This window comes from Myxine glutinosa, chromosome 3, assembly GCF_964187855.1.
Source record: "Myxine glutinosa chromosome 3, kmMyxGlut1.1, whole genome shotgun sequence".
Classification (NCBI taxonomy): Eukaryota; Metazoa; Chordata; class Myxini; order Myxiniformes; family Myxinidae; genus Myxine; species Myxine glutinosa.
Window position 1 is genome coordinate 61,301,565 of NC_136263.1, and position 15,503 is coordinate 61,317,067.

General features: G+C 44.1%; 1 protein-coding gene across 7 annotated transcripts in view; it reads left to right on the forward strand.

Moving 5' to 3' along the window:
* SEC63 (SEC63 protein translocation regulator) overlaps positions 1-15,094 on the forward strand; it is a 166,882-nt gene extending 151,788 nt beyond the window's left edge. For all 7 annotated transcript variants that reach the window (XM_078774089.1, XM_068101665.2, XM_078774086.1 and 4 more), the window contains 7 exons: positions 755-808; positions 2,656-2,790; positions 2,907-3,044; positions 5,809-5,910; positions 6,164-6,262; positions 14,595-14,699; positions 14,851-15,094. In XM_078774089.1, coding sequence (XP_078630215.1) covers positions 755-808; positions 2,656-2,790; positions 2,907-3,044; positions 5,809-5,910; positions 6,164-6,262; positions 14,595-14,699; positions 14,851-14,943 — 726 coding nt within the window. In that variant the 3' untranslated portion in view covers positions 14,944-15,094. The remainder of the gene's footprint in view (positions 1-754; positions 809-2,655; positions 2,791-2,906; positions 3,045-5,808; positions 5,911-6,163; positions 6,263-14,594; positions 14,700-14,850) is intronic.
* The last annotated feature ends 409 nt before the right edge of the window (positions 15,095-15,503 follow it).

Here is a 15,503-nt window from a genome sequence, read left to right on the forward strand (position 1 = left end):
CCTCCAGCTCTGTCTGGGCTCTGTCCCCCAAATATTCCTAAAGGTCGCACAAGATCTGCCTGCAACCCTCTTATGGTTAAACTGCCAAAATCAAGACTCTCTGCTCACCTTCACTCCTTCATTCCTCTTTTCTCCCGCCTCTGGAACAAACTCCCTCACTCTCTTCAATCCCACTCCTCCCTCCAGGTATTTAAAACAGCTGTTCACCACCATCTCTTATCTTCCCCCATCCAAAACCTTGATCTTTTCTACCCCCGCTAATTTCTCCCCAAATCCTCTTTTTTGAAATACCAACTTCTTTCCCGGAAGTCCTTGGTGTCCTTGTGTTTATACTTCTCCCACCCCCCCCCCCCCCCTTCGCACGCCTCCTCCCCCCATGCCCTCTCCCTCCCACACATCTGCCACACATCTCCCTGCTCTTAAATGTTGTGTGCTCTCAAGTGTTTGTGTGCTTCCCATTCTCTTGTCTTCCGCTCCCTCTTTTTATATATTTTGTTTGTCTGGTTGATTTGTTTGTGTGATAAATGTTAGCTCTTTCACGAGCCTCGATTATGTATACAAAAAAACAAACAAAAAAATTAAAGAGACTGCTTGCTTTATTTTCCTCTTGTAATCCAAAGATGTTTAGACGGGTCCCATAAAATGTGATTCTTTGTGGTGAGAGGAAATTCTGACTTGGTATGAACCTGTAATAATTTGTTCATGCTTCTTTATCTATCCCTCATGATGTGTTGTCTCTATTGCTTCTCTACAGCAATTTCACAACAAGGGTGACGATTACAGCAAAGTCGAGGAGAGAGAAGAAAAGGTATTATATATATATTTTTTGTGTCTGCTTGTTCTTCTTGGATTTTTCCCTTTTTCCCTTATATAATACTTTTTCATGTTTTAATTATGAGTACTTTCCCTTTGAAAATAGGATCCTTTACAAGCAATAATAGGAAAATAAAATATTTCAAGCTTTTTCACTGTGCTATATTTTGTCCTACTTTGTAGAATTAAATAGGATCCTTTAAAAGCAATAATAGGAAAATAAAATATTTCAAACTTTCTCACTGTGCTATATTTTGTCCTACTTTGTAGAATTGACCCTTAACCTTGGTTGGGTCCAGTGTAAAATGTTTGAGCTTGTTCGGGAGTAGTCTGGGCTGCAATGTCAGCTCGATATGCTTTCTTGTTATTTTAGTTTCATGTTTATAATGTGGCCTTTGTTTATGATTTTTATACAATGGCGTGTGATGGGTTAATTAAACAGACAGGCAAGTACAGCTGGCATGTAAACAAGAAACATGAGATAAATTTAAATTTTAAACGATGAGAAACTGTTTTAAAGCGTTTCTTACACTCGCATTTGAAATAAACGGGTAAAAGTTGTTGAAGATGAACCTGACTCTCCCGTTAAGGAGAAAGTCCCCTATATTGATTTTGTGGTTGACGATGTAATTTGTGTCTAAAACATAAAATTCAATTGAATGTAAGTTTGAGAGCATCATTGTGTTTTTTTTGTTTCTAAAGAAGACTTGTGCAACAAGCTTCTACTGAACTGAAAAGGTCTTAGCTTGGAAGAGGTTAGTTTTTCTTGATGTGTGCAAGCAATGATGATTTCATGTATCGTTATTACCCCGTGCACTTGAAGCGAAAAGTGTGGCTAAGCAATTGGTTCATGTCCGTCTGTCTGTCTTATCAGTTTTGATGAACTTCACTTTATAATCGAGGAACAACTTATTTAATCAAATGTTGTGTTGTGAACATGAATCGGACCATGAATAGAAAGACAAGCTTGCCGTTTTACATTACTTTGGCTCTGAGTTTGTCACGATCGCACCTGCGCAGAGAGGAATGAGATATTTTACCCTGCCTGCCTGGCAGTCAAACTAAATTGAAAACTATTCCAAACAGGAAACCTCCTGTTTTTAAGCATGTTATAAAGGACACAAACAACTTGTGGGTAGCTGTGGTTTAACTCGAGCCTTCGGCCCTGGGTGCCTCATGGAAACGTTGGTAAATGCACAATTATTTCTCCTGTATCACCGGTCCACTCAAAGGCACTTTTTGTGTGTTTGGTCCTCAATCCAAATATTAAGCACTTTTTCCATCCTTTCAATATGATGATCACGGGACTGGAATGACACTTTTGCGCTTTCCGGAGCACTGGCAGCAACACTTGCAATGATATTTGACTCATTTTTATGGATGTACCACACAATAGATTCATTGATCCCATAATGGAAGCCTACAGATGTTGCACTTTCACCTCTTGCCAACCTCTCTAACAACTCAATTTTTTCACCCCATGTCATAACCTTTCCCTGACTTCTGCCGCAATTAATTTTGTCCATCGTTTTACGATTGGGCGCCATTAAAAACAGTGCCTGGGATACAACAAAAAGCTCTCAGCTCAAAAACCCTGATTGGTCGAACCCACGATATTTGAGGGTTTACTGTATATACTTCAACACTGCGTGGGGTATCATGTTCTATGAACTCTCTAGCATTGGAAAATGTTTCACTGCTTGTTCCATTTTATTTTGTATGAAGAAAACGTAAATGTCGTAAAAGCATTTTTGATTTGTTAAGATTTAAAATGTATCCATGACATACCACTTACTCTCTCCCTCTCCCCTCCACCTCCCACTCGAACTCTCTGCATCACAGGAGGATTTGGGGAAGAGGTCCGGAGGAGCGAAACGATGGCAGAAACAGAAGGGAGGCAAAAAAGCTGGAAGAGGGAAAGGGATGAGATGGAGAATGAAAGGAAGAGGAAGAGGAAAGATTGGAGAGAAGGATACCGTAAGTGTTGCGGGAGTTCCTGTCATTCCTCTGAACATAAACAATTGAGGTTAGTAGTTTGAGATGGGGTAGGGGTGTGGGTTGACGTTTCTCCAACTTTGCCACGTGACCTTCAGGCTCCACCAGAAAAGGGAGATGGAGTTGGCACTGCGATCGTTGCGGCGGGGCCAGAGTCGAGCTCTGAAGGCGAGGGTCAGTCGAGCGACGATGATGACGAGGGCGCGAACAGAGATGGATCTGACAAGGATGATGCGGTGAGAGAAATTGGTGTTTAAATGAATGAATGAATGAATTGAATGTTTAAATTGTTTTAAATGTTTAAATTTTTTAAATATTAAAATTAACATTAAAATAATTGAATGTTTAAATGATGCATAAATATGTACCAGCCACATATGGATTCACTAACCTGTTTCAAGTGAGAAATTTCCTTTTGATAACAGAAATCATCTTAAAGTGCAATCAACTCAGCAATAAATACTGACTTAATCAGATATTAAAGATATTTCAGCCAAACGTGCACAAGATTTTTGGCAATGCGCTGAGTAAAACCAGAATTTTGACAAAAACTTCAGTTTCTGAGTTATTAGTGTAATTCCATACACCGGTTTGAAAAATGTTTGTGGAGGTGACGTCACAGCACCAATAAACTGTCACTCAACTGCCACATTGGAACACGTCTCGCCAAAGCAATATATGTTTTCTGCTAGAAGAGAACCATATTATATCGAATGTAAATACAGTGACGATTGGTCACAGCCTTGTCACATACATGCCTACTGTACTGCTCGAGCATTAGCTTGCCTTTCATCAAGCCCAGATGTGCTTGGGCCAGGACAGGGATTATACGTTCGTTATTATTATTGCCAAGTGAAGAATTGAAGTGAAGTGAAGTGATACTACTATTATTATTGTTGTTAATAATATTTGGCTTAATTAATATATTCCTTGGTGCAATGTTGTCACTGTTTTTGTTATTTCCCTCGCCAGAGGAGAGGGTATTGCATTTGGGTCCGTTTTGTCATTTGGGTCCGTCTGGGTCATTTGGGTCCGTCTGGCTGTCTGTTTGTCCGCACAAAACGTGAGCAAGTGTATTAATTACAATAGACCCTTGAGAACCCCAAGACACTTTATGACCCCTAACACCCTTCCAAACCTTTACAACCCTGAGACCCATGAAGACCATGAATACCCTAAGGACCACAAAGACCATAAGACCCTTAAAACTCTGAGAACCCCTAACTCCCTCGAAGACACTTTCGAACCCTAAAACCTTTTAAGACCCAGAGGAGCCAAAAGACCCAGAGGACCCAAAGGACAAAACAACACGTCCTGGCGAAGGTCTGCAATCTCTGATTGCTCTTTCTTGTTTCTCTTATAAATTGGAAAGCCATGCCGCAGAAGGACCTGTTAAGCTGCTCTATACACTTTAACCAGGTGTGTGTTTAAAACATGGGAATTCTTCCGGATTCTTTGTAGTTAATTAGCCTAAGCAACTCAGGAGATCATGACGATCATTTCGGTCCATCACACTCCGCAAGGTATTACTCAGAAAAATTGAGGTTGTGTCGAAATGTTTTATCTGTTAGCCTTGACATTACTGCTGCTGCTTCATTCTCGGTTTTACTTTAGAAGAAATTCTAACTTTTTGTAAACTTTCATGTAATTTCTTCTCTGCTTTATTTTTTCTTTCGTTTTTCGCCCCACTTGGATAATTTAGTTTCATTGCTTCTGGTTAACTTTGCCTCGGTAGGCCGTAAACTAACATCAGCTCCATTGATGACGTGTGCGTCATTTAAAAAAAATATGGCCACTGAATATCGCTACTTCGATCACGTGTCGATGTGTGGGCGTCATTCAAAAAAAAATACAACCTACGAACACGAGTGGAATAACTCATTTGCGAAAGGAAGGTGGACATCTGAAAATAGTTGTTGGAATTTTTTGCTTTCAGTAGACCAAATGGTATATCACCCCCATGCAACGGCCATCGGGGCCCCTCCAGCATGGGGCCCTGGGCAATTTCCCAGGCTGCCCCATAGGTAAGACCACCCCTGACCGTGACTCATCAGTACCAGAGAATCTTAGAAAGTGTAATCAGACGAGAATGTTCAAAGGGGATTGACAGTATTTGTTGAATAAGTTACTATAAAACAGCTCTGTAAGTGTTTAGCGTTATCCTTTTTTTTATCTGCACCTCCTCATAGTCTCATGCTCAGCCATTTTATAACACTACCGGTTAGATGTATTTTTGAGCCACTAATGTCAATTCAGATGGCAAATATCCAAACTTTTGGTTTCCGTCAATTTCAAGGAGAACGGCTTGTCCGATTAAATCCCTTTTTGCAGTGTGTGTTGGGGTTTAGTAGAGGAAGGTTCATTTCGAAAATGGATGCTCTGCGATTTTCAATATTGCCGCCACGGCAGCCATCCGGACGTCCGTCAACTTTTGGTTTCCGTCAATTTCGAGCAGAACGGCTTGTCGATTAAATCCATTTTTGCAGTGTGTGTTCGGTTTGAGTAGAGGAAGGTTGCTTTCGAAAATGGGCGCACTGCGATTTTCATTGTGGCCGTCACGGCAGCCATCCGGGCGTCCGTCAACTTTTGGTTTCCGTCAATTTCGAGTAGAACGGCTTGTCCGATTAAATCCATTTTTGCAGTGTGTGTTGGGGTTGAGTAGAGGAAGGTTCCTTTCGAAAATGGGTGCGCAGCGATTTTCAATATGGCCGCCATGGCAGCCATCTTGAAATTGGTTTCCACCATGCATGGGCTGAGGGGTTACGCCCGCTTTGCGGTGCTATTTATTATATGTGAATAAGGCTTAAATGCCTTACTTTGCAGAAGATAGATTTTAATTGGTACATGATATGAAATGTAGCTTCAGTGTGTTTACTGCAGATCATGCACCGAATTGCTGTATTTGGGATGCGTGCTGCGTGCGATTTGTCATGTGGGTCATTGGATTGCACATTTAATTCGCTTAAAAGATCCGCGGGGTTGGTGGGTGTTCTTTTGCAGGAGTGGGCAGAGCTTCAGCAGTCCATGCCACAAAGAGGGCGTGGCCTCCTCGCTTCACGACCCCAAACAACGCATCCAGTGTTCACTCTCTCATTTCCTCAGGTAACTTTGCCACAAGGGCTAATATGTACATTGAATAAAGGGTACTTGTTTGGGGGAATACATTCAGTACCATTCGTTTTAATGAAAGGCACCAAAGTTGACCAGAACGAGGTTTATTTTCTATTTCTGATAGGATTCTTCATTCTCTTTTCTTTGTTGCATTATTTTTGGCCTTTTCCCCCCATGTTTCATTGTCTCACTCTACCCCTGTGCCATTCTTAACCACTCCCGTCCAACCCCATTTTTCTCCAAGGAAAAACAGGAGCGGTGGTGGCTTTACTTGGTTGACCGCAAGCGGCAAACTTTAGTTACTCCTCCACAGCCAGTCACATCACTCATCGACTCAGAAACGGTCAGTAGATAACTTTTGTCAAGCAGTGCAGTTTTTAAAATTAATTGTTTACAGGATGCTGGATATAAATGTAGTGTGCGTGACGGGAACGTGTGCTTCCTTGGCATGCATGGAACTATATATACAGTCACGTGAAAAAGTAAGTACACCCCATGTAAAGTTTTGACTTTTTCAACATATTTCAACATACAGCTATTTGATCTTCATTTCAACAATATTGATAGATAAAGGTGATCTAATATAACAAATATCATGAAATATTTACATTTTGTAGTCCATTGTATAATTTAAATAAACATAAATGAAAATTTTGCATGTGGAAAAAGTAAGTACACCCCTACAATCTACATTTATCACTACTTCAAATATCTAAAATTAGAATCAGGTGCACCAGCTCAGGTGCAAATGATGAGAACATCGTTAGAGAGGATCTTGGAGGAACCTGTCTTATTTAAACCTCAGACATTTAGTTTGGTTTGCTCTTTGTTGTTGAAGTATGCGGCGTCACCATGCCTAGATCAAAAGAGCTCTCTGATGCCTTCAGAAAGAAGGTTATAGATGCCGACGAGTCTGGGAAGGGATTTAAAAAGATCTCCAAACAATTTGAAATCAATCATTCGACTGTCCAGAAGATCATCTACAAGTGGAGAAGATTCCAAACAACTGCCAACTTGTTCAGGCTAGGCCGCCCGAGCAAGTTCAGCCCGAGAGCAGACCGCAAGATGCTAAAAGAAGTCTCTAAGAACACCAGAATGTCATCACGGGACCTACAGGTAGCTCTTGCCACTGTTGATGTCAAAGTGCACGAGTCTACCATTAGAAAGAAGCTGCACAAATTTGATCTACATGGGAGGTGTGCCAGGAGGAAACCTTTTCTGTCCAGAAAGAACATCAGGGCAAGACTAAAGCTTGCCAATGAACACCTAGGCAAAGACCAGCACTTCTGGAACAATGTGTTCTGGACAGATGAGTCAAAGGTGGAGCTATTTGGCCACAGTACCAGAAGACATGTTTGGTGAAAACCAAAGACAGCATTTGACCACAAGAACCTGATACCAACTGTAAAGCATGGTGGTGGAAATATTATGGTTTGGGGCAGCTTTGCTTCATATAATCCACGATGAATTCTTCATTGTACCAGAGGGTGCTTGAGGATAATGTGAGGCCATCTGTCGGAAAGTTGAAGCTCAACCGAAAGTGGACCTTGCAACATGACAATGACCCTAAACATACCAGTAAATCCACCAAGGAATGGCTGAAAAGAAAGAAATGGAGGGTTCTGGAATGGCCAAGTCAAAGCCCGGATCTAAATCCCGAGATGTTGTGGGGGGATTTGAAACGAGCTGTGCATGCAAGAAACCCCTCAAACATCGCACAGCTGAAAGAATTCTGCATGGAGGAGTGGGCAAAAATTTATCTTTCTTTCTAACTTTCAAAAGTTAGAATGTGGTGTAAGTCTCAATAATGGACTGTGGGCTCATGGCCAAGGGGTACCCACATTCACCTCTTACCTGTTTCACCTGTGTTCAAATCTCGACCCAGCTATAAAAAAAAACTGTCATCCAGGAATTTAACAGGTGGGTCGATTCATCATTGTGTGTGCCGTCCCTCGGATGGACGTTGAACGGATGTCCCATCTGCCATCATTCGTTGGTGGATGTTAAAGATCCTATGGTGTCCTTCGCGAAGAGTAAGTGAGCTATCGCTGGCACCCTGAACAAATTACAAATTCCTGCTAAAGGATCACGGCGAGGTCACGTCTTTTCGAAGCTGCTCCATGCGCTCACGCTCTCGAAGCTAAGTGATCTATCACAATCGTGTTTTTGTCGAGACTGTATCTATCTTTCGGTGTGTGTACCTATAGCGTATCTTTTGGAAAATTTTCGGTGCTAATTTTTCGTACATGTATACACAATCGTCGGTTAATGGTATCGAGTATTCTGCGGCCTAGTACTCGTAGGCTTAGACTACCGTACCGTCTCCGACCTTGTGGTTTTTTCTCTCAGCGATTCGTCGAATGCGCTGAAATTATTTTCGTTCTCTGTTTCGTACCAGTCGTTCACCCCGTACCTCCTTGTTTAATATCTGTACTCACAAAAAAAAAAAAAAAACCCCAAAAAAATATTCCCTTCCCAGGTCTTATTCGTTTATTTGTTGTTCTTTTTGTTCGTTCGTTCTTCGTTCGCGATCACGCGGATAGAAATGTATAATCTCTCCCCTGAACAACTATTTTCTCTCATATATTATAACACCCTTTTCTTCTTTTCCTACAAAAGGATGCTTTTGTCTTGCTCACCAAATCTATTCATTCCAAAAAATATATATAATACCATCTCTTACAGTTCCTCCTTTCTACATTCCCTAAACTATCCAGAACTCCACCCCTCCTCCAGTGTCCTCAAACGTATTTTTGACTCGAAGGTCTCAAACTCATTTTGCAAAAAATGTTCGTTTCCCATGAATCGTACACTTTTCAAAATCCAATCTCACCCCTCCCCTCCAAATCCTCCCCATCACCCATCCCTTTCAAATCTCCCCCCTTGCCCCTTCCCTTCCCTCCCCTCCCTCCTAAACTCCCCCCACACCCCTCCCCTCCGAGACTCTCCCTCGCTCCTCCCCTCCTCGACTCCCCTCTCACCCCTCCTCCTCAAAGCATCCTCCCTGCTTCTTCCCCCTTCCAACTTTCACCTTCATCTCCCCAAATCTTCTGCGTCGCTCTTCCCCCTCCTCAAATAACACCTCACTGTGCCTCACCCAATCTCCATCAAACCTTTTGTCCGCCCCATTCTTCCCTTTCTCCAAGCTATTCTGAAATCTCTGAAATCTCTGACACACCTTCAACAGCTCTCCCTACCTCTTCCTCCTCTTCCACATCTTACCCTACCCCTCCCCCCCCCCCTGTTCTGGACCCGATGCTCCCCCTTCCTCTTCATTAACGGTATGGACCTCAAACATCCGGGGCCTTCGCTCAAACTTGATTGACCTCTCCATACAGGTTGCTTCTGACAAACCAGATGTGATCTGCTTAACAGAAACTTTCCTCCTTCATGATGTCTCTGATGCCTTGGTATCTCTCCCAGGTTACTCCCTCCTCCGGTATGATAGACCTGAGCCTCGTCCTGGAGGTGGGGTTGCTATCTTTATAAAAAACTCTCTTCCTCACTCGCCCTCCACTGCCCTCTCTCCACCTCACCCCCAGGAATACCTTTGGCTACGGCTTCCCCTTCGCTCCCACCTTTTGTTCATATGTGTGTTGTACCGTCCACCAAACAGCGATGACTCCATCTACATCTCACTGTCTGATAATATGGACCAACTTCTATCTACCCATCCCAACTCTCTCTTCCTCATATGTGGTGATTTCAATTGTCACCATGCCAGTTGGCTGGGGGTGGGTACCTCTCTCACCAGCCATGGCTCTTCAGCAAAGGACTTCTGCGACTCACTGGGACTAACACAATCTGTCAATTTCCCGACCCGGATCTCAGTCAACGGAGCATCTTCTCTTCTGGATTTGGTTATGACAAACTTCCCTGAAAATGTCTGCTGCTCTTCTTCTGCTCCAATCGGCTCATCTGATCATGTGCTTGTCAAAGTGGACATCTCTCTGACCATTCTCAGAGAGCCTCCTCAGCGTCGACGAGTCTGGCATTTCACTCAAGCAGTAAAATGAGTAAATTGCGTCTGGCACGTCTGGCACCAGACCAACTGGCACGGTCTTCAAGCAGCCATCAATCATCTGGACTGGTCTCCCATCTCTACCGCCTCTGACATCAACTCATCCTGGGAATTCTTTCAAAGTAAATTGCTCTCTCTCATGCACAGATTTATACCATCTCGTCTTCAGTTGTCATACCCTTCCTCCCGTCCATGGTACACGGAATCTTGTGGTGAGGCTGTTGCCCTGAAACAACTTGCTTTCGTCTCCTGGAAAACAAATCCAACGGAAGGAAATCTCACTTCCTTTCACAAAGCCCGAAACAAGTGTGTGTCCACCCTCAGGAGAGCCAGGAAACAATATCTCACCATTCTCAAGACCGAACTCTCTTATCTGTCTCCCTCTTCCAAATCCTGGTGGCGTCTGGTCAAATCTGTTTCTGGTGTTTGTTCCCCCTCCATCCCCTCCCTCACCTCAAACGGCTTAACGGCTGACTCCGCACATGAAAAAGCTGAATGCCTCAACTCTGTGTTTGCCTCTAAATCTTGTGTCCCAAACCCATCCCTCTCTGTACCCACCGTACCCAGTCGTACCCAGCTGCTCCTGGACTCTGTGTCCTTTCCTCCTGACAAGGTGGAAAAGTTTCTGTCAACCCTCGACTCTGATTCTGCAACTGGTCCTGACGGCATCAGCCCACGGGTCCTAAAATCATGTTCTTCTGCTCTTTCACTCCCTCTTTCTGTTCTCTTCACCCTCTCTTTTGCTCAAGGTCATCTGCCATCTGCTTGGAAATCAGCCAACATCACCGGTTTGCACAAAAAAGGTGCAAAAACAGATCCCAGCAACTACAGACCAATCAGCCTTCTCCCAATTATCAGCAAAGTCATGGAATCCATCATTGCTTCAGATATTAAATCTTTCCTCTTCTCCAATGGCTTGATCTCTGATCATCAATTTGGTTTCAGACCTGGTCACTCTACTCTGGACATGCTGCTTCTGCTTTCTCAACAATGGATGGAGGTCCTCAACGCCAAACAGGAAATTAGAGCTGTCTCCCTTGACATTTCACGTGCCTTCGATACGGTCTGGCACCCTGCTCTGCTCACCAAACTCTCCTCCTTTGGTATCCATGGAAATCTCCACGCATAGCTGGCGGACTTCCTCTCTGGTCATAGTCAGCGTGTGGCCCTGAATGGGTTTCTCTCATCTCCTCTTCCTGTTCAGGCTGGAGTTCCCCAAGGTAGTGTTCTGGGCCCTGTGCTTTTTCTGGTCTTCATCAATGATCTCTCTGACTCTCTTGAAAATCCTCTCTATCTCTTTGCTGACGACTGTACTCTCTGTCGCTCCATTCCTCATCCCTCAGATCGGCAGTCTGCAGCCTCCTCACTCTCTGCAGACCTGGACAAAATCACAGACTGGTCAAACAAGTGGAACATGTCTTTCAATCCTGACAAATCTCACACTCTTACAATGTCTCTCCGAAAGGACCGACTGGACAACCCTCCCATCTACTTTCTCAACAATCCTCTCCAAGAAGTTCTGTCGCTCAAGCTTTTGGGTCTCACTATCTGCCATGATCTTTCTTGGGAAAACCACATTTCCAAGCTGGCCTCCAAAGCCAGTCGCCGACTGGGCATCCTCCGTCGTGCGAAGTCCTTCCTTGGCACACCTGAGCTCCTCACCACATACAAGGCTTTCATCCGCAGCTCAATGGAATACTGTTCCCCCCTCTGGGCTGGTGCTCCTGCCTCACACCTTGCTCGGCTTCACGCTGTTGAGGCCAAAGCTTTCAGAATCATTGGAATCTCCTGCGATGTAGTCAACACCGAGGGCCTTTCACTCACTCACTGCAGGCAGGTTGGTGGTCTTTCTGTCTTCTACCGACTCCTCTCCGGCCTTGCTCCCCCAGCTCTCTCTGTGCTCTGTCCCCCCAATATTCCTTCAGGTCGCACAAGATCTGCCTGCAACCCTCTTATGGTTAAACTGCCAAAGTCTAGGCTCTCTGCCCACCTTCACTCTTTCATTCCCCTTTTCTCCCGCCGCTGGAACAAACTCCCCCACTCCCTTCAATCCCACTCCTCCCTCCAGGTCTTTAAAACAGCTGTTCACCACCATCTCTTATCTTCCCCCATCGAAAACCTTGATCTTTTCTACCCCCGGTAATTCACCCCAGAGTCCTTGCAGTGTTCATATGTTTTATTCCTCTCCCACCTCCCCCCAAGTCCTCCCGATGTCCCTGCTCTCAAATGTTGTGTTTGTGTCCTTCCCCCTCTTCCCCCTCTCTTTTGTGTCCTTCCCCCTCTCTCCCCATCTTGTCTGCCGCTCCCCTTGTTTTTTGTGTTTTGTGTGTCGGTTCGTCTTTTTGTGTGATTAATGTTAGCTCTTTCACGAGCCTCGATCTTGTATACAAAAAAAAAAAGAAAAAAAAAGGTCAATCCATCAGTGGCACATCCATGCCATCAGCCAATGATGCTACTCCGCAGCCTTGTGCTGCATACGAAAAAAGAAGTATGGTCTGTGTGTTTGGAGTCAATTACATTGTTGTCTAACAGGGACCTGTTAGGTTACGTTGTACTTAATGTGTGCACTTCGGGGAGGACAGCGAGTGTAACCTTTAGGATAGGCAGGATAATCTGCTCTTTGTCTGAGGAACGGGTAAGGTGTATGTGTAAAACCTCCCCATAAAGTAGGCAGGGCCGGTGGATGACTTTCTGAAGGCATGGAAATGCTTTGCACTTCAGTTCACGATCTATTCTGCTGGTGCAACGAGTTAGGCAGCAGAGCCAGTAAGGCGAATCTGCCTCGGGCAAGAGGGGATGGACGCTGCAAAAAGAATGCCTCTCCATCTTGATCAGCGACCAGTGAAGCCCAGCCACATGTGTATGCTCTCCTGTTGCTCTTTGTCCATGGTGCCCTATTGCTGCTCTCTGCCCATGGTGCCCTTTCGCTGCTCTTCATCCCCGGTGCCCTTTCGCTGCTCTTCTCCCCCCCCCCCCCCCTCTATCGCCGCTCTTCGTCCCCGTCACTCTCTCCCTCTCCTTCGTTGCTCTTCGCCCCCGTCGCTCGCGCTCTCTCTTTCTCTCTCTCTCTCTCGTCGTTCTTCGCCCCTGTTGCTCGTGCTCTCTTTCTCTCTCTGTTTTTCTCTCGCTCTCACCGCTCCTCGCCCCATCACTCACTCTCTCGTCACTCTCTTGCTGCTCTTCATCCCTGTCACTCCCTCTCTATCACTGCTATTCCTCGCCATCACTCTCTCTCTATCACTGCTATTTCTCGCCATCACTCTCTCTCTATCACTGCTATTCCTCGCCATCACTCTCTCTCTATCACTGCTATTCCTCACCATCACTCTCTCTCTATCACTGCTATTCCTCGCCATCACTCTCTCTCTATCACTGCTATTCCTCACCATCACTCTCTCTTTCACTGCTCTTCACAAGATCAGCAAACACCCAAACATCGACAACCTCGCCCGCCTGCTGTGGGACCATCAGGGACATCAGTGTAATGCTGGAGGAAGTCCTCTCCTGTTTCCCTTACATTTATACGAGTCTGCTTTCTGTAACACCTAGTGGATAGGATTATTTATTTCTTTAATTACCCTCACCTGAGGAGAGGGTATTGCATTTGAGTCTGTTTGTTTGTTTGTCTGTTTGTTTGTCCGCACAGATTAAATATGATTTTCTCTGCAACCGTTGGCCCGATCGACAGGAAATTTCCACCATAGGTGCAACTCCACCTGTATAATTTTTTAATGATAATTATGACATAATAGGTCACGTGGTTCGGCCGCCATCTTGGAAAAACCGAAAAAACTTGCACCTCTATATCTCTGAAAGCGCTGCATAGAAAAAGTTGAGACGTGGCTCATTGTAAAGAACTCTCCATGGGGAATAAAATATGTTGATGATGTCATCGGTGCCTCCATTATGACGTCATAATTGGACAAGTACAAAACTTCATCTGATCAAGATGAAATTTCTTGAGCGTCATATGGGATAAAGTGGTGGAGAAAAAAATAATAATGATGTCATCGGTCATGTGGTTGGGCCGCCATATTAGTTTTAACACAAAAGTCTTAAAAACCAATGAAAACACGTCCTGGCGAGGGTCTGCAATCTCTGATTGCTCTTTCTAGTTGAAAATGAATTTGCATATTCCCCTCCCCCTATACCAGTCTGTTGTGTTGCTTGATATGTTCCTTTCCCCTCGTCCTGTCTACATCTCACCATATCTTTTCTTTTATTAAACATAAGCCTTTATAAGGGTAAGATAATTTTTCCCTCATCTCACTTTGGGCGCGTGTTCTGCCGCCAAATTTGGCTTAATTGGGAATAACCTTGGGGATTCGTAAGGTAAATCTGAGTGCAGGGTAATTCGTATTTGAACACGGTTTACCTTACCACCCTGTTATGCTGTTCGCAGGATCAACGATCCTGATGTTGAGGCAAACCACATTTGCGAGCCTCCGACATGACAATATTAACCTGTGTTAAAAGTTTTTAAACACTGTTTTTGCTGTTTGGTCGCTTCACTATACCATATGTGGAGTGGAAATGCTTAACTGTTTGCTATTTTACTAGTATGTGATAACTAGATTTTCGACTTTGCAGGGTTAAAATAGATTTCTTATTGAGTTATGGGATATAATGTGAGCAAATCCGTTCTGGGTTGTAGGTCGAGTTGAAATTTGCTGCTCCAGAGCGACTTGGTTCTTATGGTTACCTGTTGGTGCTTCGGTCCGATTCGTACCTGGGACTGGATACAATGCAGAATCTTCGGGTACGTATGGTTTTTGTGGAGCCATTCAGAGCTCACAGAGAATATTAGAGTGGAATGAAAATTGCACTTTGACCCCATTTGACACCCTCTTCAACTTCCTCCTTCCCATCCCATCCTCCATCCTCATTGTGGCTTTCGGGAACCTCCACAGGTACAAGTACATGAAGCAGGAGAGGAGCGACACCCTCAGCTTGAGTCTGAGTCTGAAACGGATTCTGAGATCGGGGATTCGGACACTGATTGACCAAAGGGAAAAAGATTGACAGTTGTACAAAGTGTTTAAATCCTCTCATTACTTTTAATGGGAGACAAAACAAATAAAGATTCTTACCGACATGGGCAGGCAAAGCCAGATAAACGTCAACGTTTGAATAAACAAGATCTTTGCGTTGTCATTTTGTTGGGTTTTGTTTTTGTTTATTTATTTATTTATTTTTGTTGTCATTTCATGAGTAGAGTCTTTTTGAAGGGTCTTGTTCTGAAGCTGAAGCTGCTCTCTGTAGCTGAAGATGGCTGTTCACATATGGCATGCCATCATCTGAGTGCGTCATTCACACAGTGCTTCTTTAAAACAGCGGCTCTCAAACGTTTTGTGTTGGTGATCCCTTTCAGACACACACAGCAAGTCTTCGAATGCGATCCCCTTAAATTAAAAACAATTTTCTAACTTCGAATATGTATTTCCAATTCAAAATTTATAACCATATTTACCTCCGCCACCGAAGGTGGGTGGAGGTTATGTCTTCACCCGTCTGTCCGTTTGTGAACAAGATATCTCAAAACGTTGTGGACGGATTTGGACGA